The sequence below is a fragment of the Tubulanus polymorphus genome, unplaced genomic scaffold (assembly GCF_964204645.1).
Source record: "Tubulanus polymorphus unplaced genomic scaffold, tnTubPoly1.2 scaffold_25, whole genome shotgun sequence".
NCBI lineage: Eukaryota > Metazoa > Nemertea > Palaeonemertea > Tubulaniformes > Tubulanidae > Tubulanus > Tubulanus polymorphus.
This window is the reverse complement of record NW_027437432.1, coordinates 30,372-57,419: the sequence shown is the minus strand read 5'-3', so window position 1 is coordinate 57,419 and position 27,048 is coordinate 30,372. Positions and strand designations below refer to the sequence as shown.

General features: G+C 39.1%; 3 protein-coding genes across 4 annotated transcripts; 2 read left to right on the top strand and 1 right to left on the bottom strand.

The window, feature by feature from the left end:
* LOC141914468 (BPTI/Kunitz domain-containing protein-like) lies at positions 1–1,929 on the bottom strand. 2 transcript variants are annotated; one of them, XM_074805690.1, is made up of 6 exons: positions 1,785–1,928; positions 1,621–1,698; positions 1,386–1,464; positions 651–815; positions 243–453; positions 1–133 (listed from the first exon to the last, which is right to left on the bottom strand). In XM_074805690.1, exons 2-6 carry the CDS (start codon positions 1,648–1,650, stop codon positions 124–126), a joined length of 495 nt encoding a protein of 164 aa, XP_074661791.1. In that variant the 5' UTR covers positions 1,651–1,698; positions 1,785–1,928; the 3' UTR covers positions 1–123. The 2 variants fall into 2 exon arrangements, with proteins under 2 accessions (XP_074661791.1, XP_074661793.1); XM_074805692.1 differs by having other exon boundaries at positions 1–130; positions 1,621–1,929.
* Positions 1,930–2,818: 889 nt separating this feature from the next.
* LOC141914461 (vesicle-associated membrane protein-associated protein A-like) lies at positions 2,819–9,431 on the top strand. The gene is made up of 7 exons (XM_074805683.1): positions 2,819–2,956; positions 3,340–3,492; positions 3,620–3,726; positions 3,810–3,890; positions 4,228–4,317; positions 4,513–4,611; positions 5,019–9,431. Exons 1-7 carry the CDS (start codon positions 2,899–2,901, stop codon positions 5,184–5,186), a joined length of 756 nt encoding a protein of 251 aa, XP_074661784.1. The 5' UTR covers positions 2,819–2,898; the 3' UTR covers positions 5,187–9,431.
* A 1,222-nt stretch (positions 9,432–10,653) lies between these two features.
* LOC141914475 (terminal nucleotidyltransferase 4B-like) lies at positions 10,654–16,732 on the top strand. The gene is made up of 11 exons (XM_074805701.1): positions 10,654–11,186; positions 12,194–12,317; positions 13,013–13,059; positions 13,134–13,254; positions 13,432–13,527; positions 13,728–13,868; positions 13,974–14,187; positions 14,588–14,717; positions 15,304–15,477; positions 15,596–15,737; positions 16,283–16,732. The coding sequence occupies exons 1-11, from the start codon at positions 10,714–10,716 to the stop codon at positions 16,730–16,732; spliced, it is 2,112 nt and encodes a 703-aa protein (XP_074661802.1). The 5' UTR covers positions 10,654–10,713.
* Positions 16,733–27,048: the final 10,316 nt, after the last annotated feature.

Below are 27,048 nucleotides of genomic sequence, written 5' to 3'. Positions count from 1 at the left end.
TTCAGTGTCGTGAAGTTTATTCAATTAATCTCCAACAAATATATCTCAGAAATTACACATACAACCCTAACCCTTTTCTTGTCGATTTTCAGATTTAACACACCACTCAGTTCTTCTTCTCTTCTAACCTCTTCTAGAAAATTATAAAAATATTAAACCTAGAGATGAGATTGCCTCACGAGAACAGGGAACCCCGTTAACCCAGCGCCCCCTGCTGGTGAACATGTTGGACTGAAGAATACCTGTTAATTCTGCGAGCACCTGCACACTGTAAAACACACGCTCGTTTGGTTCGGAAGTTATTACTATTTCCGTCACATCCTCCATAAGTAAATTTGACACATTTTCCCAGTAGTTGATCGAAGTGATATCGCTGGAAGGCTCCTCTACACTGGCCGGTTTCAGCTGGTAGGGAACACGTATCAGCGCCATCTAGCTGCGGGATAGGTGAATCTACAACATAATATCAGATTATCAGGAAAACTCGGAAAGTCGCCAAATCGCTGAATCGAGTTCATTTCAGCTAACATCTTATTCAACAGTTAACAGTCAAATACCTAACCGCCGCCGCCCCGATACCCCCTTCCTGTCCCTCCCCCAGACCGATCCTCCATCATTTCTTAAGATGGAGGACCTGTATAATTAATTACCTTTCACACATTTTTGAGCGCATTCCGCTTCTGATTGGAAGTTATTCTGGTTCCCACGACAACCTCCATAATAGAATTCCTTACATTGTCCTCTTTTCTTGTTAAAAAAGTATCGCAATGTTCGCGCTCTGCAGGGTCCGACCTTCTTCGGAAGTGAACAGACATCTACAACACATTAAAAACAAAATGAATGGACATACCTATTTAACACTAACGTTTAGTTGTATTGCAGCAGCACTACGTCTCATGTAGCTAGGACTGGTCTATAGAACATGCGCATTCCCCGCTTTTTAAAGTGTTCTTTCAACCGAAATTATTATTTCTGAAGCTCTGTATTTTGTTATCTAGTTTTACTGTAAGGATTTTAAAGGTTTTTGATTTTGTTTTGGTAGGAATCCCTGGTTTTATGCAGAGGCCTCCTGTAGTTATTGACAATGGTGTATTTACTTATGAGCCGTTGTTGAATGGGGCTTTAGTGTTTCCTGACCTGACCCCATAACAACTCAGTTCACAAACAAGTACCATACACTTATTTATAGTTCCATATATGTTTTTCAAAATACAGCGATGAAGATCATAAAAGACTCAAACAAACTATACATTGCTGATAAACAATGAATGGAACAGTGGAACGGTGGAACGGTGGAACAGTGGAACAGTGGAACAGTGGAACAGTGTACTGTTTACTCCCGAACCCCCTCTATGTAATAAATTAAATTCGTTATCTTTGATCACCTTGTTGTTGGGGGCGAGGATTCTTGTTTGTTCTTGCAGCCAGTGAGAAACTGAATTCAGCCACAAACACAAAAACAAACTGCAATATATAGAATACAGTAGATACAAATAATGGATTCCGAATACTTAACGCATTAGATTGAAAATCATCAAGTTTTATAATGTTAAAGAAATTAAATATTCTGTGGATTGATATAACATTAGTAAAGGTTGTTCAACTAAAGTGTGAACTTACCACGAGTAAAGCAACTGTGATAGACTTCATTTTGTCGTGGAGAGACTTTCAAAACAATTTCTATCGTTTCAATGTGATCTGTCAAATATAAATCTGTTGTAAGGAGTCGATCAGTTCTTGCGTTATTCACGTACACGTAAAACACGAGTGACCCAACTATTCACCTGGCTACCGATCAACGCAATGAATATCCACGCGATATCACCACAACTCTGAGGTGGGGGGGGGCGGACCGTGACAGTAAGAGGTCGACGCATTTATTCACATGGAATTTTTCAAAACTCTCAAGCGAGTCGAATCTCTCGTAACGACCGGTGCTAACCCGGGCGAAAAAAGCCTTGTTCTTGCCTTTCTTGGAAATCATGACTTGTAATTTTTCCAAACAGCCTTTGACTATAGTCCCACCCTGGCCGTAATTCGAGGCTTTTCGGTCATTTTCAAGGTTTCATGGGCCTGCAAACCGGGGCCGGGCCCGGGGCATCCACCTCCCACACTGAAAATTGGCCCGCATTTGTCGGCCCACTACTTCAAAGCCACGGGGCAAAAGACCTCTCGAAACGAACTATCGGCGGTCCCGGCGGGCGTGTCATTATGCGATTTAATTTTCTAATATGCCACCCGTGGAACCCGTCCCGCCCGCAGCTTTATTATCAGAAATCTATCTGGTTTTTTTTAAAATCTGGATATTAAAGCAATATTGTCATTTGAATATGTCACTAAACACATGAATACATTGGACGCTGCCCGGAAATCCACCTTTATAACGTACAATAAAAATTATATTGAATTTAATTGAAAATGATTCTGACGATTATGAAATGGTTGCTACCCCTGTCGCAACTAAGTTGAAAACTATTAACTAATTACTAATGAAGTATCGAAAGATGCATTTTTTAGTATATTAATGTTTTTAGCAGATAAACTTAAATAACGTAATACCATTTTTTTGGTGTATACAACTTCAACAGAAATTCGAAATTTTTATATGTTATACGGTTTTTTAAAGATTCTGAAAAAACTTAAGGAATCAAATTATCACAGACATTGTAAAGTGCTCCCACTTGATGCCTTTGACGTTAAATTTTATTCAGATTCTTTATTCATTTCCATTTGAATGAATATTAAACGAATTTTTTTCTCAAGGCAAATCCGTCGTTTCGGCTTTAGAATTAAAACCGGCGATTGACGCATAATTACCGCGCATGCGTAGTGGTGGTTAATAGATAGCCCGTACTGAGGAGCCTGTAACCTGTAACCCGCTCTCTAACACACAGTAAGATGTCTAAACTCGAGCAGGTATTAGCTCTAGAGCCAGCATATGAGCTGAGATTTAGAGGTAAGACTCAAACATCGTTTAAATCAATCAGCGTTCAATAAAAACTGTTTGAATTCTGTGAAACTGAATGAATTTTGAACAGACTATCTCTCTCTAGGGTTTTGACGTATGACAGCCCCTTTCCCTCCTTCCACTGATCATAAACTACTTTCCATATCATAATTTAGAACAGGGACTGGGTATTACAGAAGTTACTTATGAATTAAACTTCGTTAATTTTGGAGGCTGGATCAGATTTTGACCAATCCCGTGGCTGCTGATCTGATCATCTCCTGCGCGGAATGTCTGAACTGTCAGTCAGTCGAGGATTCTGATATTCTGATACCGGATAGATCAAGATCCTGTAATTCCTGTAAACACTGGATTCATTGTGTTTTTTTCAGGTCCATTTACCGATGTAGTCACGGCCGACCTACAGCTATCGAACCCTACAGAAAAAAGAGTTTGTTTCAAAGTAAAAACGACAGCACCCAAAAAATACTGCGTGCGTCCAAACAGCGGTATCGTAGATCCGGGCTCTAAAGTCAATGTAGCAGGTGAGTTTTACTTAGGCTCAGGCGGAACCGGGCTTAACTGGGGGCTGGTCTGATGATTAGGTGGAACTTGGGGCTATTTAAGCTGAGTTAAAATGTGTAATGAACTAATTGTCAATTATTTCTGCAGTGATGTTACAACCGTTTGACTACGACCCTTCAGAGAAAAATAAACATAAATTTATGGTTCAGTCGATGTTTGCTCCAAACGGGCCGATTGAAAGTGTCGATAATCTGGTAACAATAATTACATTCTACGTTTATTCCATATAACGCAATCTAATTTCACGTTTAAAATTGTTTTTATGAATTATTTCTAGTGGAAAGAAGCTGCTCCTGAAACATTAATGGATTCAAAACTTCGATGTGTGTTTGAATTACCGGTTGAAAGCACGGTACAGGTAAGTCTCATCCCCTCCCCACACTCCCCCCTCCCCACACTTCCCCCTCCTCACACTCCCCCCTCCCCACACTCCTCCCTCCCCACACTCCTCCCAACCCTCGCAATGATTCAGTTCAGTGATGATTTTGAGAAGTTTAACCCTTTCACTGTTACTGGATGTATTATACCGCCTGTGTCAGTGGTGATCGGTTGCATATACACTTGATATTAATAGCTAACAGTTTCAGCTTAGAGAAATTAGTCTCAGTCCCTTGTCTTCGGGTGTCAGACCGCTAGTGCCACCTATCTGTCTCTATCAGCGATACAGTAGTGATTTTATTTCTCTCGTCTCTCAGAACAATCTAGATACAAGTCATGAAGATAATACTAAGGTGAAGGTCGCCACTAATATTACATCATCTCCTGAGAAACAGTCAACTATTAAAGTAAGTTTTACTGAACCGACCAGCTAGATTATTCTTCCTCTGGCAGTCGAGGTTCTCAATCTAGAATTCTGGGTTTTTGATTTTCAGCATGATTTTAATCTCCCCTCTGAGCTTGGGGCGGGATTCCCCCTCTCTGCGGGGAGGGGGGTGAATTAATTTGCGGTATTGACTCGTCAGAATATTTGTGTTTTTTAGGCCAGTAATGTCGAGTCAGAATTGAGGAAAACGACTGAAGAATGCAAACGACTTCACTCTGAAATTAATCAATTAAGACATGAAAATTCAACTTTGAAGGTAGGTGGCGCTTCTCAACATATTCAATTCATTCAACAATATCACTCCGTTTGGTTTAGGTATCAATCTGAACAGTCTTATAGTCGTGGATCCAGTTCCACAGTCGTGGATCCAGTTTCACAGTCGTGGATCCAGTTCTACAGTAGTGGATCAAGTTCCACAGTCGTGGATCCAGTTCCACAGCCGTGGATCCAGTTTCACAGTCGTAGATCCAGTTCCACAGTCCTGGATCCAGTTCCACAGTCGTGGATCCAGTTCCACAGTTGTAGATCCAGTGGTATTTAAACCGATGAAACTGGGTTCAGATAATTGTATGATTGAAATAATTGGTTGAATTAGTGAAATGTTTGATAATAATAATAATAATAATAATAATAATAATAATAATAATATGATACTATTTTCAGGAAAGTGAAGTACGTTTGAGGAAAGTAGCGATTTCTGATACAGTTAAATCAGGATCAGTGAGCCACCAACCATCGACGCAGATTCAACAATCCAATCAAATTCCTCCTTACATCTTGCTGTTTGCTGCGCTGCTTTTCGGTTTTATCATCGGAAAATTCATACTTTGAAATCATTTTTACGTCGCGTTTTTCTCTCCCCCTGGTCCGAGGGTTTGTGCATTATTTCGCGATTAGGACGAGTTTTCTGTATAAGTCCTCTTCATTCGTTTATCGCTTTTTGGAGTTCATCGAATTAATTTGAAAAAAATTATCGCGAAAATTGAACTTTTTTTACTTCGATGAAAAGGACTTATGAAATATGTGGAAAAAAAACTTTGACAAATTTTTGTAAAAAAAGATTTTCTGCCTTGTGACGAGTTTCGACTGAGAAAAAAAAGTGATCATTATTCTATACATGAATATGTACTATAATTATAGCTTCATACAACTTAGAAATATGAACTGATCTCTCCCTCTTCTCTCTCCCTCTTCTCACTCCCTCTTCTCACTCCCCCTCCTCTCTCCCCCTCCTCTCTTCTCTCTCCTCTCACTGGCATGAATACAGCTAATTATAATACATAGTGTATTTCTATATGAGAGATTGAGAATTGTTTGAATTTCTCTTTGGTGATATTTCCCTGGTTACTGATGCATCAGTAAGTTGAGGGTCTGAGGGGTCAGTGAGTTGAGTGTCTGAGGGGTCAGTAAGTTGAGTGTCTGAGGGGTCAGTGAGTTGAGTGTCTGAGGGGTCAGTGAGTTGAAGGTCTGAGGGGTCAGTGAGTTGAGGGTCTGAGGGGTCAGTGAGTTGAAGGTCTGAGGGGTCAGTGAGTTGAGGGTCTGAGGGGTCAGTGAGTTGAGGGTCTGAGGGGTCAGTGAGTTGAGGGTCTGAGGCATCAGTTTGTTCTCTGTAAATAAAATGTAAACTATGCTCAAATGCACGTGATTCTGGATTAACTAAACCCAGGTTTTATTATAACTCTAGCGTGGTTGTCGGTCACTTAAGCCACAGTTTAAACAGCAAGAGACAACAGAGTATAATTAAACCCTAGCCCTTGGTCGGTCGGTCAGTCGGTTGGTTGTCTATATTTTATGCAAACAATCACAGATAAGTGATAATAGTCTCCTTCATCATTATGTATTGTTTAAATCTTCTCTCTAACAATCAATAATTTGTCAATGATGTTTTATTGTAAATTTACCTATTCTGGATCAGGTATCTGTGGGCGAGGCCTCCGTTCTGCGTCTGGTACTAGTTATGGGTTAACTCCGCACCGGGGCTGGTAGTTATAGGTCTAGCAATGGTTGGCTTGTGTTTCCCACGTCCTGAACCGCTCACCTATTCTGTGGTTTATGGGAATGCTGTCTGATACAGTTATAGATGGCGCCACTCGTGCATTTTGCTGTAGTGAAGTCGGCTAGGAGCAGGCTGTGGCACTATTCACCTGGTTCTCCGGGTGTTGATTACTATAAACATGTAATATATATAAATATATATAAATTGCTTTATTAATAATAACAGTAATAATTACTATTGTTTTTATTGTGTGCGAAAATAACAAAGATTTGTAGCAAAAAAAACAATTGGCTTCTAGTTGTTCATTAGTTACTAAGATAAATTAATTAATTCATAATTCTTAAGCTGTATTAATTAATTATGACCATTCATAGTGGTGTGTACAGAAATATACATTGTACTGTGTGAATCCCGCATGCCAGGGTTTGTCTCAGATCCCCTGCATGCCAGGGTTTGTCTTGGATCCCCTGCATGACTGGGTTGTCTCAGATCCCTACATGCCAGGGTTCCTCTAGTAGATTCCCGCATGCCAGGGTTCCTCTCGTAGATTCCTGCATGCCAGGGTTCCTCTCGTAGATTCCTGCATGCCAGGGTTCCTCTAGTAGATTCCCGCATGCCAGGGTTCCTCTAGTAGATTCCCGCATGCCAGGGTTCCTCTCGTAGATTCCTGCATGCCAGGGTTCCTCTAGTAGATTCCCGCATGCCAGGGTTCCTCTAGTAGATTCCCGCATGCCAGGGTTCCTCTAGTAGATTCCCGCATGCCAGGGTTCCTCTCGTAGATTCCTGCATGCCAGGGTTCCTCTAGTAGATTCCCGCATGCCAGGGTTCCTCTAGTAGATTCCCGCATGCCAGGGTTCCTCTCGTAGATTCCCGCATGCCAGGGTTCCTCTCGGACTAAGGATGAAAGATAATTTTCTACATTTTCTAATCGATGTCAATGTGTAAAATACTTTATTTTCTGCTGCTAAAATTATGAATTGCACATAGATGATTTAAACATGATTCAATCTCTATGTGATCACATAGAGATTCGATCTCTATGTGATCATACGTTGATTCAATCTCTGTTATCACTTGGTGATTTAATCTCTATGTGATCACATAGAGATTCGATCTCTATGTGATCATACGGTGATTCAATCTCTGTGATCACTTGGTGATTTAATCTCTATGTGATCACATAGTAATTCAATTTCTATGTGATCATACTGTGATTCCATCTCTGTGATCACTTGGTGATTTAATCTCTATGTGATCACATATAGCTTTTTTAATCCCCGTGATCAAGATGTATTTCACCATTTTAACCGTGTCGTTTTAAAGATGTTTAGGATTTCACAACCCAGTCCTGGTTCCACAGGTTTAAAATCCATGATTTATTGATAGTAAACGAATATAAATATTTATGTTAAATCTAACAGTGTAGCCCTAGTGACTGAAGAGTCCGACAGCCCAGCGACCCCGGAGTCCCACACGCAGCCCATGACTCCTGTAATATTCTAATTCGTCATTTTCATTGATTTGAATTTCTAGAATGCGACAACTCAAAAACAGCAACTGTTGATAAACATTTATTGACATGGATTAGTTTTAGTCTGGTTTTATTAAATCTGGTTTAATGGTTGAAACTTTCTTCCTATAGTGTCTTACAGAACTTGTTTCATATAGAAATAAATTGATATTGAGATTGTTTTTGTATTGAGGTCAGTAGTTTTAAATTACATTCATGTAAAACAAATATTTGATGAAAATTAATTAATGCCACTTTTTTGAGTACACTAATTTTCACGCAGTTAATTGTATGTAGTGAATGATGGTCGAATGTGAAATTTGTTGGTTCTCAAATTGTAAATTCATAGCTGCGTTTAGGGCTAATTTTGGAGCAACCTCCAAAATAATGTTTGGGCCATCTTTAATTTCGAAATTAGAACCTAAAAATATCTCTCGAATTGTGTTATTTTTGTGAATTAAATCAGAATAGTATTCAACGAAGAAAATGGTATTTTCATTAGATATAATTGAAGCTTGTCTGTATTTCTAAGATAGAAACAAGCTGCGATGGTAATTCAGATTAAATGATTAAGTTGCAATAATTTTAGTTTTTATAGAAACAGAATTCGATAAGAATTTGGGGTCGGAGCAAAATGACAACTATTTCGATAAAAGCCTATGAAACATTCGTATATTTCGATATATTTATAGAGCAGAGCTAGTCAAGCTGCAGTTGTGGTAAAATAGAGGTTTATACAACACCTCTCGAGATTTATAACTTGTATGTAAGTTTGAAAATTGATTTTCTGGCCGCTCCTTCTCTGGCACGTTAATGTTACCTCCTTGTATTTGATGATGAGTATTTTTTGTTTGATTATTGAATTATCTCTGAATATGAGATGAAGTACTGACACTAGATCACGTATCGATACTGTGATCAGGTATTGATACTGTGATTAGGTATCGATACTGTGATCAGGTATCGATACTGTGATCAGGTATCGATACTGTGATCAGGTATTGATACTGTGATCAGTTATTGATACTATGATTATCGATACAATGATTAGGTATTGATACTATGATCAGGTACTGATGCAAGATCAGGTACCGTCACCATCAGATACTAAGATCAGGTACTGATATCTGGTCCAATGCAAGTTACAGGTACCGATACCAAATCACTCCTGTGTCGGAGGTTTCCTTGGTCGCGAAGTTTTTTTTTTAGCATATTGATACATGATTAATGATAATAAGGTGTTGTACAGCAACAAATTGTTCACTTATGGTATTAAATGAAAAAGTTGTCGAAAAATTAAATTTGTGTTTTTTTTTAAATATTTCTCGGTTGATTCAAACCACAGTTGGATGTTTTGGAATCATGTTTGTAAGTCTATTTCTTAGTGCTACTTTTTTGAAAAGCTTAATTTGCGGAAGGGCTAGACTAAATTGTGCTAACTTTTTGCATGAAGTGCTGAAAACAACATTTTTTACTTAAACCTGTTTCTGAAAAGTGTTCGGTAGATGAGAAATACAATTAAGTCACGTGACATCCCAGAAATGTGTAATCATTTACTGCGTGTGTAAAATTAATTAATTAATATACCTACAATACAGACTATATTAATATATTCAGTGGGTCTGTTAAAATATTCGAGAATAAATTTTAATTTGCTTTAATTTCTTCCTGTGGCATGTGAGTTTGCCGCTTTACCGGATGCTAATGCATTCGCTGAGAAAAGAGTTCTATCAAAAATCCCCTTAAATGACGCCTTTACGTCGAAAAAGAATTAGTCATTCAAACTGATCTAGTGTTGGGAGTGATGAATGGTATCTAACTTGAAAAATTTATATTTTTTCCTCGCATGCCACAGTAGAGTAACGAGGCGGTGTTTAAATCTCAGCCGTTCAGTGCTGCCCCTATCAATAACGATAGCGGAATTTCTGTGAACTAAAATAGTAACAAATTTAATTGCCGTAATTTGAATTTCCTTTTTACGTACGATACGGACCGGTGTGGTGCCTCATTCTAATAAACTATGATACTCTGAATCTGTTCGAAATTCTATATGATAATAGATTTCATATTGTTTAAGGTGAATATTTCATAAGCTCTGAACTCACTCGGTCTACTAGACATCTTATTCATCACAGACTCATCATAAACTATAAATGATTCTTTTATAGAAAAATTACATGTTGAGTTGGTATAATGCTTTTTTTATGTCTGAGATTTTTCTCGGAATCCGGCCCGCAAATCGGTAAATAGTATGTCCACAATACTGCCGGTCAAAGAGTCTGGCAAGCGAGTATTTTGTTAGTTCACAGTTTCCCCGCTATCGTTATACATAGGGGCAGCAATAGACGGTCGAAATCTGACCTCACTATTTTTTACTGTTGCGGTGAATTTGTTTTTTTGTTTAAAAGATACGAATAAAGTCATGTGTACTCAGTCTGACCATGTTATTGCTATGGCTTTGAATGATGAGCAGATACATTCTTTTGAAAAATGGCTGAACATTGGATTAGATTATTTGGAGTTTCTGCCAGTTGATTTGATAGCGCCGCGGTTCGACGTAAAGAGACGAGTTTCAGATATTCCTCAATTATAAGTGTAGAGAATGATATCTCAATAAATGTTAAAAATATGATCTCAATTATTCAAGGTTTTCTGAAATCAACGGGCGGCACATCATTCTGCGGGATTCGACCCCGCATGCTTTACGAAATGTCGGCTGTGAACCGGAAGCCCATGTCGTATCGGCGCATGCGTACTGTGTGAATCCCGTTTCTCGAAGTGAATGCTGTTGGATTATAGAACTAACTGATTGTAGGGAAATCAAGGATATATTTGGGCGAGTTTTGGTTTATATGGATCGAGTTGTACCAGGCGGAGGAGGGAGAGTGACTTGGATTACATCCTTATTGACCCCCCGGACCCCTAACACTAGCAACACGACCACTGAACAACAACAACTGACGAGGTGGGATTTAACCACTCTGCGCTGCTGGCAAACTCAACTCGAGTTCGGAAACATGAACCTGAATAATTCGAATCCGAATCTAGAACAGAAACCTCAACAGTTCATACCGCTCGATTATACGAACGATTTCGATCAGAAACAAGGACCGTCGAATAGTCAGAGGCAAAATCAACAACAGATTTATAATCATCAGATTAGTGCTGTAAAACCTGCTGCTGGTGGTGGGTTAGGGGAACATCAGCAGCAGCATCAGTGTAATAAACAGGAGAATATCAGTCAAACGACACTCACAGCTCTCTTACAACACAGCTCCAGTCGATGGAAAACACCGGATAAAACTTATTCATATGGAATTATTGGGTAAGAGATGAGATGGACCACTGGTCCACTCTCGGTGCAATAATTCGGGGGTTTAGTGCTGGGCTGGTCCGGTAACGATGCATTATGTGGTCCAGAGACAGGAGGGGTTGATAAAACACAGCGAAATATGAGCTAGAATTCATTACACAACCCACAGTAGGCAGAGAGTCACACACAGTACAGTTAGTGTCAGTACACGGTATAGCCTACATTCACTCGATATACCGTGTAGTGTGAAATCCCCCTCACACTGTAACACGCTACACTCTACACGCACGCACACTGTAACACGCTACACGCACACTGTGTGCGTAGTGTTTATAACTATCAGTGTTTTTCAGTCAATAGAATCATTATGCTATATTCATTACGATAGTTTAAAAAAAATTGAACATTTTTCACTGATTCAGCCCAGGGCTTTATTCTTGTGGGGCTAGTTTTGATAGACCCATGGATTTGGTCTTGTGGGGCTTGTTTTGATAGACCCATGGATTTAGTCTTTTGGGGCTAGTTTTGATAGGCCCAGGGCTTTATTCTTGTGGGGCTAGTTTTGATAGACCCAGGGCTTTATTCTTGTGGGGCTAGTTTTGATAGACCCAGGGCTTTATTCTTGTGGGGCTAGTTTTGATAGACCCAGGGCTTTATTCTTGTGGGGCTAGTTTTGATAGACCCAGGGCTTTATTCTTGTGGGGCTAGTTTTGATAGGCCCAGGGCTTTATTCTTGTGGGGCTAGTTTTGATAGGCCCAGGGCTTTATTCTTGTGGGGCTAGTTTTGATAGACCCAGGGCTTTATTCTTGTGGGGCTAGTTTTGATAGACCCATGGATTTAGTCTTGTGGGGTTTGTTTTAACGTAGCTTCATGAATTTATTTACGGGATCTTGGCCCAGCTGGACTAAATTAAGCTTCAGAATGGTGCTAAATCTGAGTGTTCCCTTGACAACTAGGGGCTGGAATTAGTTTTAAATGTGTTCTGGTTGTTTAAACGATGTTTTTTTATTATTCAAAGGTTGCACGAAGAAGTGAAGGATTTTTTTTATTACATGTCACCGCGACCTGAAGAGTATAATATGAGAAATCAGGTCGTAGCTCGGGTTCGCGCCGTTATTCAGGAACTGTGGCCCGCTGCTCAAGTGAGTATTTAATTATTCAATAATTAAACCGGTTAATTACCGCAGTTTCCCGGGAGACACAGAGAACTTTCTTCTTCCCCGTCAGATTTCTACAACCCTTTCATACTATAGTTCTAATAGGACTTATAAAAGTATTAATTGTAGTAAATTGTTTTTGTAATGAAGAGGGAGTGGAAGGGAGTATGTGGGAGGAGAGTGGGGGGGGGAGAGATGTCTGTAACTCACTTGTTACATACATGTATATATGAAGTTTAGTTGCGTCTATGTATTTTTGTTATTCTTGATGAAAGGAATTTTCCACTGAGCTAGTAACAGCATAGCGCGCGATGCTGCTGCTGCTGCTGCTGCTGCTGCTGCTGGTACCAGTCGCTAATACTCAATAGATGATATTTATTCTCTGTGGAAAGATTAAGACTCGGGGGGAGGCAGGGAGGTACTTCACCTCTGTAGACCTGTAGAGGTAGAGGTACTTCACCTCTGTAGACCTGTAGAGGTAGAGGTACTTCACCTCTGTAGACCTGTAGAGGTAGAGGTACTTCACCTCTGTAGACCCAATTTATTGGTAAACTTAAACTTGATCTTAAAATATCATCAAACAAAAACCCTTTTTTAAAACCATCTAAAAATCAATTCCTGGCCTGGAGTCAAGTGAAAGGTGATTGTACTAAATCTATATGAATTTTTAAATATTCTAGGTAGAGATATTTGGCAGTTTTAGGACCGGCCTGTTTCTTCCCACAAGGTAGATTCGATAGATTCAGCATCATTTTGAAACCGATATCAGAATTGTTGTATATTTTTGTTTTTCTATTTTAGTGATATTGACCTAGTCGTGTTTGGTAAATGGGATTCTTTACCACTTCACACTTTAGAGAAAGCTCTGCTCGATAAAGGCATAGCTAAACAATCTGATATCAAAGTACTAGATAAAGCTTCCGTAAGTATTAGATTATTAACCCTGCTATACAGACAGGGAGGTAGGGGGAGGGGGGAGGGGGTAGGTCAGCTGTTGTGATGTGGTTCTAGTTATATGAATTTTAGGTCGCCCACAAATTGATTTATAAACTTGATCCTGGGGCTCAGTTAGTTATAAATGTGTTTGTATATTTTCCAGGTCCCTATTGTGAAATTGACTGATATTAAAACTGATGTAAAAGTTGATATTAGTTTTAATATGACAAATGGTGTTAAAAGTGCTAAATTAATACAGGTAAAAAAACTATTATTTATTACTGGTTTGTTTTAGGAATCGCGAACTGTGATTCAACAATCACTTCTGTGATTCAACAATCACTTCTGTAATTCAACAATCACGTCTGTGATTCAACAATCACTTCTGTGATTCAACAATCACTACTGTTATTCTGTTACAATCACTGCAGCTCTATTGTTATATGATTGTTATTGTAGGAATTTGTTCAGATGTTTCCTGCTCTTCAATATCTCGTATTAATCCTCAAACAATTCTTATTACAACGAGATTTAAATGAAGTTTTTACTGGTGGAATCAGTTCGTACAGTCTCATCCTACTTACTGTTAGTTTCCTTCAGGTAAGCGCAGTGACGTCGCGCGGGGCAGAGGGGGGCGGTCGCGCGGGCTGGAGGGGAACCATGTCAATGATTGTCAAGGATACGGTGTATTATTATATATTGTAGCTGCACCCGAGAATAGACGCGTCTTCCTCTGAAGCGAATTTAGGAGTTTTACTTATCGAATTCTTCGAACTTTACGGACGTCAATTTAACTATATCCGGACTGGAATCCGGATTAAAGATGGCGGCGCGTATGTACAGAAGGATGATATTCAGAAGGATATGGAGAATGGACACAGACCATCATTATTGTGTATTGAGGATCCTCTTACCCCGGGTAAAATCATTTACATCTCTCTCCCTCCCTCCCCTCTAACTCCCCTTCCCTCCCTCCAACTCCCTCCCCTCACACTCCAACTCCCTCCCCTCCAACTCCAATACTCTCTCAGTTTCAGTCCTATTGTTCAAAAGGCCGCAGTAAGATAACGATATTTACTCAAATCTCCATTAGAAGTGTTAATATTTTAAAACTATTTTTCTGTTAAATTCTTGTGAATCGAGTGCAAAATCAAAACGCGCAGAATGCATTAAATAAGTGTTAATAGATTTTACTGTGAAACTCTGTTTCAGCCAAATCATGACTTACCCTTACTGGAAAATATAAATTCAAAATATAGTTGACTTCAGTAATGCGAAGATTAAACGAGTTAATGTAAATTTGATTGTTATTATTTTAGGTAATGATATTGGTCGTAGTTCATACGGTGCTCTACAAGTGAAACAAGCATTTGAATACGCGTATCTCGTACTCAGCAGTGCTGTTACTTGTTTACCACAAAATACTCATCTGCTCAATCCAAATCAAAGGTAACCGACTCAATTATCATCTTCTGTAGGCCCTGTTGTTGGTAGATTATCTATGGAACCGAGGTTTAAATCTTTTCGAGCCTTCCGATGTCACTGATACTTCATGCCGTTTAAATGGTTTTAAGTCTAAGCCTGGGCCCCTGAACCTAGTTCATCAGTTGTCAGTTTTAAAATTTGATTAAGCAATTTATTAAACATTGAAAATGAGGTAATTTCAACTCAACTGAAGTCAACAGGCCTTCCAGCAGTCCTACGGGCCTCCCGGCAGTCCTATGGGCCTCCCAGCAGTCCTACGGGCCTCCCGGCAGTCCTACGGGCCTCCCGGCAGTTCTACGGGCCTCCTGGCAGTCCTACAGGCCTCCCGGCAGTCCTACGGGCCTCCCGGCAGTTCTACGGGCCTCCCGGCAGTCCTACGGGCCTCCAGGCAGTTCTACAGGCCTCCCGGCAGTCCTACGGGCCTCCCGGCAGTCCTAAATTTGCTATGGTTGGGAGACCTGAGTGAAGCTTTTAGTGAAATCTGAAGTTGAGTTGTAGTTACTACAAACTGATTAGTTGTATTAATGTATTGAGTTGTTATTGTTTGTAGTATATTAGGACAGATAGTTCATATATCAGATGAAGTCGTCCAGTATCGAGAATGGGTTCGTCATAGTTACCCGTGCAGTAAAGTACAAGAGAACCCGATCTGTTTACCGAGAACTTACGCTAGCGTTGCCATGGCAAACGCTACTAATTTACAACTGGCTGATGAACAGAATCGGTAATTAATAGCATTGATTTTTATGTTATGAAGTTTATGTTAAATGTTAATGAAGTCAAGTATAGAATTAAACTCTTTCAATTGAAACGTTTGAAATATTTTACGATCTTATCTTCAGAAATACGAACTCTATAGGAAATACATCATCGGTTGTGAATGTAAGAGATGAGGAGGCGGGGTCAGACGGCGGTGTCACCTGTCAATCATCTTCATCATCCGCGTGCTCTGTCAGTTCTAATTCCAGCATAGCCAGTGATACTGTGAGTATATTTGAAATATAACCATTAGCGACTTAACATTTCTAATCATCTCTTTGAGTCATCATTGACTCAGGGTTCTTACAGATCGAGTTTGAATATTTCATGTCTCGTGGTTCATGCTAGTATCAGTGGCGCAAGGAACCTCTCGATTCGAATATCTTATAATTGCTGTTCACTGGTTGGTGAAATATCAGATCTGTGAGAACCCTGGTGACCTCTAGTGGCCGCTTCTAGCACTATACTGTCCTCTGGTGAATTTCTCTTTCATTTTAACAATATTTCAGAATGTCAATAACAGCTGCTGCATGGCTCCACATCAACCTTCACCTTCACTGTTCATTCCTCGTTCATCGGGCACGGTCACGTTCGAATTCATCATTTAACACGTCACTAACCCGTCAAAAATAACAATCATCCGCGTAAATAACATCCGAGCAAAAATAACAATCATCAGCACAGCATTAAAAACATCCGAGCAAAAATAACAATCAGCGTAATCTCAGGTAAAAACAGCACAAACAATGATTGATTGTTTGTCGTTACAGGATTCAGATTTAAACTCTACCGATCACGTTCAGAAACCTGCCTCGTCTTACAATCGCTCGGATACCACCTCAACAATCGTTACCAAGGCAACGTCGTCGATGACTACAAAGCATTTAAAACGAGATAATTCATCAAATCGTACCGGCTCCGCACGACCTTCCGGCTCCACGCGACCTAGCAGTATGCGGAATGTTGTAAAAACGAAACAGTTCACGAATTCAAATTATTCAGCAGCAGCAGCAGCAGCAGCAGCAGCGGGGAGCAGCGGTGGCTCCACCTCGTGGACGAATAGACGTACTACAGCGGCAACGACAGTGCTGCCCCCCAGTGGTGCGACCGCGTCTAACAATTACAACAACAATCGTGGCAGCAACAACAATAACAACAGTAACCATAGCAACAAACGACGTAAAAATAACAGCAGCAACAGACGCAGTTCTAGTCAATAGTAACGAATCATACGGGGGGGGGGAGGGGAGTGAAAGGGAGTGAGTACTTTAAACAACTACTACTAGTAAAGAAAGTAAGAACAGAATTGGATTTTCTTTCGTTTCTGATTTTCGACATTTTTCAATGAATCTAGAATGGACGAAGTCACTTTATTTAGATCTACTTTAGATCTACACTAGATTCATGTGAATGAAGCTAAATCTGGTTGGTTTTGATTCTAGATTCTAACTCTGTAAAGGCAGGGGACCCTTCAGGGTTGTCATACCCTTTCAGGAATTGATTGTAAATAATTCATTCCAATATTTTCCAACTTAAAAAAATTCAAAAAGCTGTCGTCGTGTCAACAGTTAACAACAATCGAGACTGTTGAGTATAATTTGTAGATTGTTTGAAGTGAAGAAGAGTCGATTGTGTAAAGAGGGGTGGTAGGGTTGTGAGCGAGAGTTGAATTAGTGTAAAAAACATTCCGTTATATTAATCATAATAATAATTATAATATATAGCTATGAATATAGGGGGAGTTGTTGTATAGTACTAGTAGGGGTCGCGGTCATTTCAATTATTGATGATTAGAAAATAAAAAAGGACAATTTGAAAAAAAAATCAGAAAAGAACAAAAACTAAGAAAGTGTCATATGAATGTTTGTGAAGACTGGGAATGCTCCGGTCAGTGCATGACTGGGAATGCTCCGGTCTAGTCAGTACATGACTGGGAATACTCCTGTGTGGTCAGTAAGTGACAGGGAACTGTCTCATATATACCATTAGTAGTCATATTGTAAATGTGTATAGTGCTGCCCTCTGATGTCTATTGACAGTACTGATGCACGCGTAATTCAGGCAAACATTTAAAATTCAAATTCGATCTCATTATTTTAACAGCGATGCTTGTTAGAACTCGTAACCACAGCAACGGTAACAGTTGAATGTATTTAAATGTTTTATAAGTTGATAATACGAGGTTTTTACAAATATTCAATAGATATCGAGTGAATGATATATCACACTCAGTGAGTTCCTTAAAATGATATATCACACTCAGTGAGTTCCTTAAAATGATATATCACACTCAGTGAGTTTCCATAAAATGATATATCACAATCAGTGAGTTCCGTAAAATGATATATCACACTCACTGAGTTCCGTAAAATGATATATCACACTCGCTGAGTTCCTTAAAATGATATATCACACTGAGTGAGTTCCGTAAAATGATATATCACACTCAGTGAGTTCCTTAAAATGATATATCACACTGAGTGAGTTTCGTAAAATGATATATCACTCTCAGTGAGTTCCTTAAAATGATATATAAATGAAATGCAGGATAAATCATGTACGCAGCTAGCACACCTGCCTGGCTGACTGACTCAGCATAGCTGCCTGACTGACTGACTCTCAGCATAGCTGCCTGGCTAGATGGCTAACTGACTCTCAGCACACCTGCCTGGCTAACTGACTCTCAGCATAGCTGCCTGACTGGCTGGCTAACTGACTCCCATTATAGCTGCCTGACTGGCTGGTTGTGCCTGGACTAGCTGGTTACCTATGAACCTGCCTGGCTATCTCTAGCTAGCTGTGTGTACCGTGACTGGCTGGTTGGCTAGCTTTCTTGTCTGTGTATCTGCCCGGGGTCAGTTGCTCAAAAGTTGGTTAGGATTTACCGGTGGATAGTTGACATATGTTACTATGGTATTCATCCGTCAGTTATCTGAATGTTTTCAGCAACTGCAGCTGGTTGCGCTGCTTGCATGGCTTTTAATATAAAACGAAATAACGATATTTGTGCTGAAAAAGAACTATTAATTTGCATTTGATAAAATGTGCTGTTTTGAGTTTGTCTGTAAAAATAGAAATGGAATTTTATTTCTGTTGTTTTAATGCGTAACTGAAGAAATGTGTTTTAGCCAAAATCTCAAACTTCATAAATATCAATCATACTACTCTAACCCGGTACCGTACTCTGTACCGTACTCGAACCCGGTACCGTACTCTGTACCGTACTCTGTACCGTACTCTGTACCGTACTCGAACCCGGTACCGTACTCTGTACCGTACTCTAACCCGGTACCGTACTCTAACCCGGTACCGCACTCTGTACCGTACTCAGTACTGTACTCTGTACTGTACTCTAACCCGGTACCGTACTCTGTACCGTACTCGGTACCGTACTCGAACCCGGTACCGTACTCAGTACTGTACTCTGTACCATATGTCGTGTGTATTTAAAAAGACGTTTTACAAAAAAATAAAGTCACATCATAAAATTATATATTGATAATAATCATAATAATATCAATAAGTGCCTGACATATATACCAATTAGGTAGTCGTAGCAACAAAGTGGAAAATACCGTTAACGGTTTTCATTGTCCCCATGGTATAATTATATTTTCAAAAATGGCCGCCATTAACGCGTTTATTTCGATGTGTAATAATGTAGAATCCTGAGGTTTGTCCGTTTGTAGTGTGTGTGAATCCTGCTTTTATAGAAACCCTCGTTAGAACCTCGTGCACTGATGGAGACTGGTGTGTAGAATGTTGATTTAGTTTTAGAAGTTTATTTGAAATGATCTGTGAACAAAAGTCATTCAATATTTACAGCTTATTGATGCACGGTTTAACAGTTTTCTGGTTACAATTTAATGAACTACGAGTTCAACTGAACCTCGACTCAAACTGTCACGTTCTCTGAAGTCAAATTAAAGAAATTTTGTGAATTTAATGAATCGCTGATAATTCGTGCGGCTTAGATAAGTTTTTTTTTTAGGGGAGAAGAAATTTAGATTTTGTTAAGTTAGGTAAAGATTTTGGCTCGATGATGATCAAATTAATCAGGCTTATGTTACCCACCTTTAAAGTGTCACAGATCGGTAAAACTGGTATTAAACCTGGATAGAATAGAGTCATGTAGTACTAGATATGATTGAGATTATTTGAAGAATCGCTGAAGCTCTAGAGCAGGGAAACTATTAGAGCTCGTAAGATGATAAGGATTATTTGTAGAGGTTTAGATGTAAATAGAGTAGGAGTCCTAATTGAATATAACGACAACGCGGTCTAAACTCGTGTTTAGTTCAGATAAATCACTGAAGGTGTCTCTGACTGTAGGACATGAATTGACAACTTTAATATGAAAAAGGCTTTGAATATTTGAATGCAGCGTGCGGGGTCAACATCGGGCAACATCGGGCAACATCGGGCAACATCGGAAAGTGTAAATGAAAGAAACAGTTCAGTGTTTAATGGTGATTTATAATGTTCTGTACAGCAATGATGATGATGACGGTTATTATTATTATTATTATTATTATTATTATTATTATTATTATTATTATTATTATTATTTGTATATTGTGTAATAAGTTATTGTATATAGAAATTATAGACGAAACAATTTGTGATATTAATGCATTGACATAAAGTGATCTGCAATTATATATAGGAGATGAGACAATCCCTCACGAGGGGATGATGAGACAATCCCTCGCGAGGGGATGATGAGACAATCCCTCGCGAGGGGATGATGAGACAATCCCTCGCGAGGAAGAAAAACCCTCATTCATTACTCTCATCTGTTTAGGAATATTGTGTTTCTGTGAAGCCAAGATTCACGGATATTCAACTGATCTGGTCCGGTGTGCACTGCATGGACTAGACAACCCTAACCCTGTCTATGTGGACAGGATACCCCTAACCCTGCCAATGTGGACAGGATACCCCTAACCCTGCTGATGTGGACAGGATACCCCTAACCCTGCCGATGTGGACAGGATACCCCTAACCCTGCCGATGTGGACAGGATACCCCTAACCCTGCTGATGTGGACAGGATACCCCTAACTCTGCCGATGTGGACAGGATACCCCTGATTTGAGAGGTATTTAAATCCTACAGATTCAACCACTGTGATTCCCTTTTGAATACCGCTACTCTCCTTTCACAGCGGTTTTATGAGATATTATGTTCACTTTCGGTGAACTGTTTCAGGTCAGTGAGACTGACTTCTGTTTCAGGTCAGTTGGACTGACTTCTGTTTCAGGTCAGTGTGACTGACTTCTGTTTCAGGTCAGTGGGACTGACTTCTGTTTCAGGTCAGTGAGACTGACTTCTGTTTCAGGTCAGTGGGACTAAGGTAACTCCTGTTTTATGGCACATACTGTGGCTATTGTAAGAAATGCCTAATTGAATATATGCAAGCAACGCTAAAATGTTTATATTTTAATTCACAGTTTTATTGTAAATGAACAGTAACAATCAGTGTGTTAGGTGCACTGTGAGGGGTAATGTACGCTATCCCCTCGCTCGCGCTGTGAGGGGTAATGTGCGCTATCCCCTCGCTCGCGCTGTGAGGGGTAATGTGCGCTATCCCCTCGCTCGCGCTGTGAGGGGTAATGTGCGCTATCTCCTCGCTCGCACTGTGAGGGGTAATGTGTTTTTGCGCTCTGCAATGAGACACTACTTACAAGTATCTATTAAATGCTATAGGTACTGAATAGTCAGGACTATCTGATTACCTGAGTTCCTAAGAGTATACCCTGCCATAGGAGTATTGTTACTGGTTGAGTCAGTAACAGGAGGGGGGGGGGAGTGGGCGGGGGTGGGGGGTACTGAACACCATGTTCTCATTAAGTGTCATATTTAAATGTATTCTATTATGTTTTATTTTTCACTGTAACTATAATTATAATGTACTGGTTTGTATGAAGATGATGTCATCAAGTGCTGCTATAAGTTCATTTAGTGTCTCCTCAAAGTGATGAGGTCATCGCTCAGCCACTGCTCGGTCTCCTCAAAGTGATGAGGTCATCGCTCAGCCACTGCTCGGTCTCCTCAAAGTGATGAGGTCATCGCTCAGTCACTGCTCGGTCTCCTCGAAGTGATGAGGTCATCGCTCAGCCACTGCTCGGTCTCCTCAAAGTGATGAGGTCATCGCTCAGCCACTGCTCGGTCTCCTCGAAGTGATGAGGTCATCGCTCAGCCACTGCTCGGTCTCCTCAAAGTGATGAGGTCATCGCTCAGTCACTGCTCGGTCTCCTCAAAGTGATGAGGTCATCGCTCAGCCACTGCTCGGTCTCCTCAAAGTGATGAGGTCATCGCTCAGTCACTGCTCGGTCTCCTCGAAGTGATGAGGTCATCGCTCAGCCACTGCTCGGTCTCCTCAAAGTGATGAGGTCATCGCTCAGTCACTGCTCGGTCTCCTCGAAGTGATGAGGTCATCGCTCAGTCACTGCTCGGTCTCCTCAAAGTGATGAGGTCATCGCTCAGCCACTGCTCGAAGAAACTTATTTTTGTTTTTGTATATTTCGAAACCTGTCTTGTTTGTAATTATTATAATGTGCTTTGTAGGGAATAACGAGTTTCTTTCAGTCAAGTGTAAAATTGACGACGCGTGAATCACATCAGTTCTAACTTCCTGTCTCTCCGATATTCCATCGATCAAATAAATCAAAACATACCGGTATCTGAAATTTGAGTCTAAAATGTTTGCATTTGAAGAGATAAACCACCACGCCCTCGGGCCGCAGCCCCCGGGCCACCCTCCACCTGCCCTCGGGCCGCAGCCCCCGGGCCACCCTCCGCCTCTATGATGACTGAAATCATGGCACTTGTTAAACATTTCATGAGTTTCAACTAGAATTTTAACACTGCCCCATCATACGAGCGAGTTAGAACAACTTTTGATCAGATGCTGATTTGATCAAAATCATCAATACTTTACTAGTTAGGTATCGCGATCACCATGCATATGATCTGAAGGTGATCACGGTCCAATTTTATCAAAATTATCCATACTTTGAAAGTTTATTTTTGTGGTCATTATGAATTTAATCGGAAGGTGATTGAAATTATCAATGCTTTTTTAGTTACATTCTCGTGATCCCTAATGATCAAGAACTTGTGTGATCGCGCTGGATATTTTTCATATGATGTGATTAGGAAATGCTCCCAGCACCAAACAGTGCCCAGCTCAGCCTTATGCACTGTATAAAAATCAAAATACACCTTGATGTCAGATAAAACATACAAATGTTTTTAACTTTGAGTAACGGCTGACATAGGTCAGAATCCAAACATTGACCAGGGTAACTGTCTGAACTATACAGAATGAATCTATCACTTGTAAAATTGTAAATATGTTTTTGTTAATGTTTGAAAAATGGCTCCAGTAAAATAATTATCAATTATCTTGTGACCCAAAAATTGGCGTTGCGCCAGTAATGTTTGAATGTAGGTGTATCATACGTAATTGAAATGAATAATAATTCAACAGAATTCGGTTAATTTGAGAACATTGAATTGTTGCCTGATAGAATTTACTTCAATTATATTTGGCTGCATTTCGACATTAGGTCAACTACATCTCAACTTATAGGTTTAATCTGAGAATGAAATATTTTAGAATAAGACTATTTTTTAGTTATTTTGGTCAATGATCTGATCAGTGGTTACTCAGTGGATGCACGTACGGTACTGGTACCCAGTTCCACATTAGTGTTACTGGATTCTGAGCTGTGCTGTAGAACTCAGTTTCAGGACTCAGTTCAGCAGTTCAATTACTAGAGTCCCTAAAGAGTCACTGTGTAGTGAAATGCTTGGCGTAACAACATCAAACCGTTACTTGTGTAAATGAAAATAATTTTTAAAATTGTGCAATAATTACAAACAAATACAAAAAAAACAACTCAGTAATCATGTAAATTTTGAAAATAAAAAAAATAAAAAAATACTGGTTAGCTTTTAAACCCTGTAGAATGTTTTCATTTTATAAAATAAAAAGAATAAAAATATCAAAACTTTGTAAAAATATAAATGTGCGTTCGTGTTTTTGCTTTTAACGGAGCTTTTTGATTCTTTAATTAGTTAAACTCATTAGTACCAGCCAGTGCTTCCCTCTGTCGCTCGAATGATGAACTAATTGAACGCCCGAAATCGATGTGACATGAATAAAAACTCTATTTTCACCAGTAAATCATAATTCATCTCGTAAAATTGATCATAATTATTCAAAGATAAAATAGAGAGAATTTTATTAGAACGGAATGACGTGTTTTAGTGAGAGGAGTAATATATTTATATGTGTTTATAATCGTTGTGACGTCGCATGGATATAGAGTGTAAACAATCATTACTCAGTCGTTGAAACGCGGAGACCAGTGCTCGCCTAATCGAACGGTTCTTAATTAAACTATCATTAAATACAGTTCTACCGTTTGTCTCTTTATGTAAGTAACAGATATTTATTTAACACATTTTGGCGTCAATTTATCGTGGAACAAATATACAAATAGTTAATATATTTTGAATGAGAAGCGGGCCGCCGGGATGGGAGCGGAGAGAGAGAGACTGGCTACTGGACCCGTCGCGTCCGGCGCGCGATATGTGTCACTGATTCAATTGGCCTATCTCATTCCAGCTGCTCATATCATACAAGAGGTTGATTCCGTGAAGTAAGGGGTCTTTAAATTGGCACAATAGTCACTGTTGGTAGGTAGGCTATGTCATGGATTTCAAGAAGGATGGAAGTGACACAACAGTCACACTGCGCCCCGCGACTGCCACCTGTTCCCTTGTTGGTTGTAGTGTATGCTATGTTTATAACTATGGCATCAGACATTCAATTTAAGAACTTATAAAGTCAAGGTCCGGGTGGGTAGGAGGCTGCAGCAGCTGATACTGATCTGTATAAACAAACAGACGAGTCTACACATGGCTTACTGACTGGTCAATAGACTGTCATTGGTCAAGAGCTCAGGTCCTCTGTGATGCAAATCAACTTTAGTCACACCTATAGTTTAACCCTAGGTACCTCACCTAGGGTTGAAATAAACTAACCCTAGGGTTAGGGTTACGCCATTGGTCAAGAGTGATCACATGATACAGGCCACAGCTAGGGTTAGTGTGGTTTACTAACCCTAGCTACATCACCTCTCGGACTAATAGACTAACCCTAGGGTTAGGGTTACTACTGGTCAAGTGAGGCCAGACCTAGAGTTTCATCAAGTCTCATAACTTTGATTTATTCCAAAGTTATATCGATAAAATTCTGATGTTACATATCACAGAATCAGCTGCAATACATTACAATACCCTACAATAGGTTACAATACATTACTACCTGTTGACTGGGGCTGATTAAAACTTCATGTAGGCCTACATTGGGATGGATGTCCTTAATAATAGAACTTAATATCTCAAGCATTAATTAACACATCACGCCCGATATTAAAGTAATTTCATAATAAAAAGCTAAAAGCCCTTTCTACTCGAATGGAAGGAGCTGAACCTATTGGAGAATTGACATCTCAGTCTAAATCCTATGACTTTCAATTATCATCACACAGCCAACTAGTTTCAGAGACTAATTCTTTGTCAGCCCTGAAATGAAATCTAAATAAAAATGTCTGATTTCATTCAAACTCATTTCTCTTCGTTGAACTCGTGGACTGATGATTTCACTTTGTGTAATATTGGAGACATGTAATGTTTAGGAGGTTAGGGGTTTATAATGTCTCGAGTCTACATTTAAAAATCTCATATAAATAGCCGTGTAACCACGTCTGACTCTAATGGCTGCCATGTTGACTGCCATATTTTATAAAAGCCTCATTAGTGAATAACCTGTTATTTATACCATTGCGTGCGTGTCGAGCGTTTCTTTCCTTAAACTTGTTTCACTAGGAATTTGGTTCATGCTGAGTTTAATATTCTGAAATATTTGTCTAAGGACACATAGCCTGAAATTCTTCAAATGCAATTGGTCCAATTTTCTACCAAGAAGGTCATGAAATACCTGATTCGGTTCCCTGGCGCCCGAACTTTTAGTTGTGGCTTCAGTTCAACAATATTCAACTTAAAAACATTGAAAATAAATTGATTTTAAATTGTATAGAGTTAAACTAAACCCAGAACTGAAGAACTGGATCTAATCCTACAGTAGAAAATTCCATCCATGAAACTTTATCAGTTTCTATTTTATCAAATGCCGTACAAGAAAAAAAGATTTAATTAGAAAATTGATTTATTGTTTTACAATGAATAAATAAAACTAAGTTTATAGACTTTAACGCTTCCAATAATTTAACCCTTTCCCCTCCTGAGTCCTATCGATTAATCTCTATTCGCTGCTAAACGCTTTTAAATTCATTTGAACCTCTTGAACCCGATAATTTCAATAAAATATAAATTGATCTATTTACGCTCTGCGGTTGCTAGACACCTTGAGAATCATTAGATCATTGAAATAAATCTCGTTTTAATTTCAATGTAATGAAAACCACTGAAAAACTGTCGTAAATTGGGTCAATTGAACGTGAAATTTTTAAGATAAAGTCATTTGTTATAGAAAGTTGTTTCGCTCCATGGTGATTGAGTATTTCATACAACGGACGCCTTTTTATGTCGCTATATATTATACATATATAGAAATGAAAGCTTCGACTGGTTTGACATAAATATGAAATAAAAATTCCAAAAGTCATAAAGCTCTTATATATATTTCATTCTGGAAAATAGAATTGAAAAAGGTTTTATAAGTAGGAATCAATCATTAAAATTGATTAAAACTTGGCCTGGTGTACGTCAGGTAGGTGCTATTAAAGTAACATTAATCAAATACCTTCAAATTGTTTTATGTCAATTTGTGAAAAATATTCATTTTAAATTTGCTTGAAAATCTACACATTCAGAAATAGATTAAAACGAAACTTCTTAAAAAGATGAAATCTCAACGACAGAATTTATGTTTCAACAGAACCAAAGGAATCTCGATTTACTGCAAGTTTTTAGATCGTAAAATATTTTTATCGTTTGTTTGATTTTGATATAAAATTCTGGAATAATCTTTGAATATTTATAGTTATTCTTTATCATACAGAAACCTAGAGGTCCATTGTCGTTTCACGTATCTAGGACTTTTAGGTATTTTATAAATTGTTGACAGTAGGAGTTCCACTCTTTAGAAACTGGTCGTGTTTTTATTTGTCAAAGCTGTTTTTCTATTTAACGCCGTTTTGAATGATTTAAATAGACATTTATATCGCATCCATTCATTCCAACGTCACCTAGAAATAAAACACACATTGAAACCAGTCTAAATCAAACTTGATCTAAATTGGTGTTTGGCAAGGTGATGTTATAAACCTAACTCACTTCTCCTGGATTCAGTTTCAAAATAAGTTTAACTCCATTCAATTTTTTAGAGTATATTTGAAAGTAGGTTCTAGTTGTACGTACGTTTAATTAGACTGTTTGTGACTCCAAGTCAATACACAGTAAAAACAGTGATTGTGATTTAACAGTTTGATGTTTCCAAA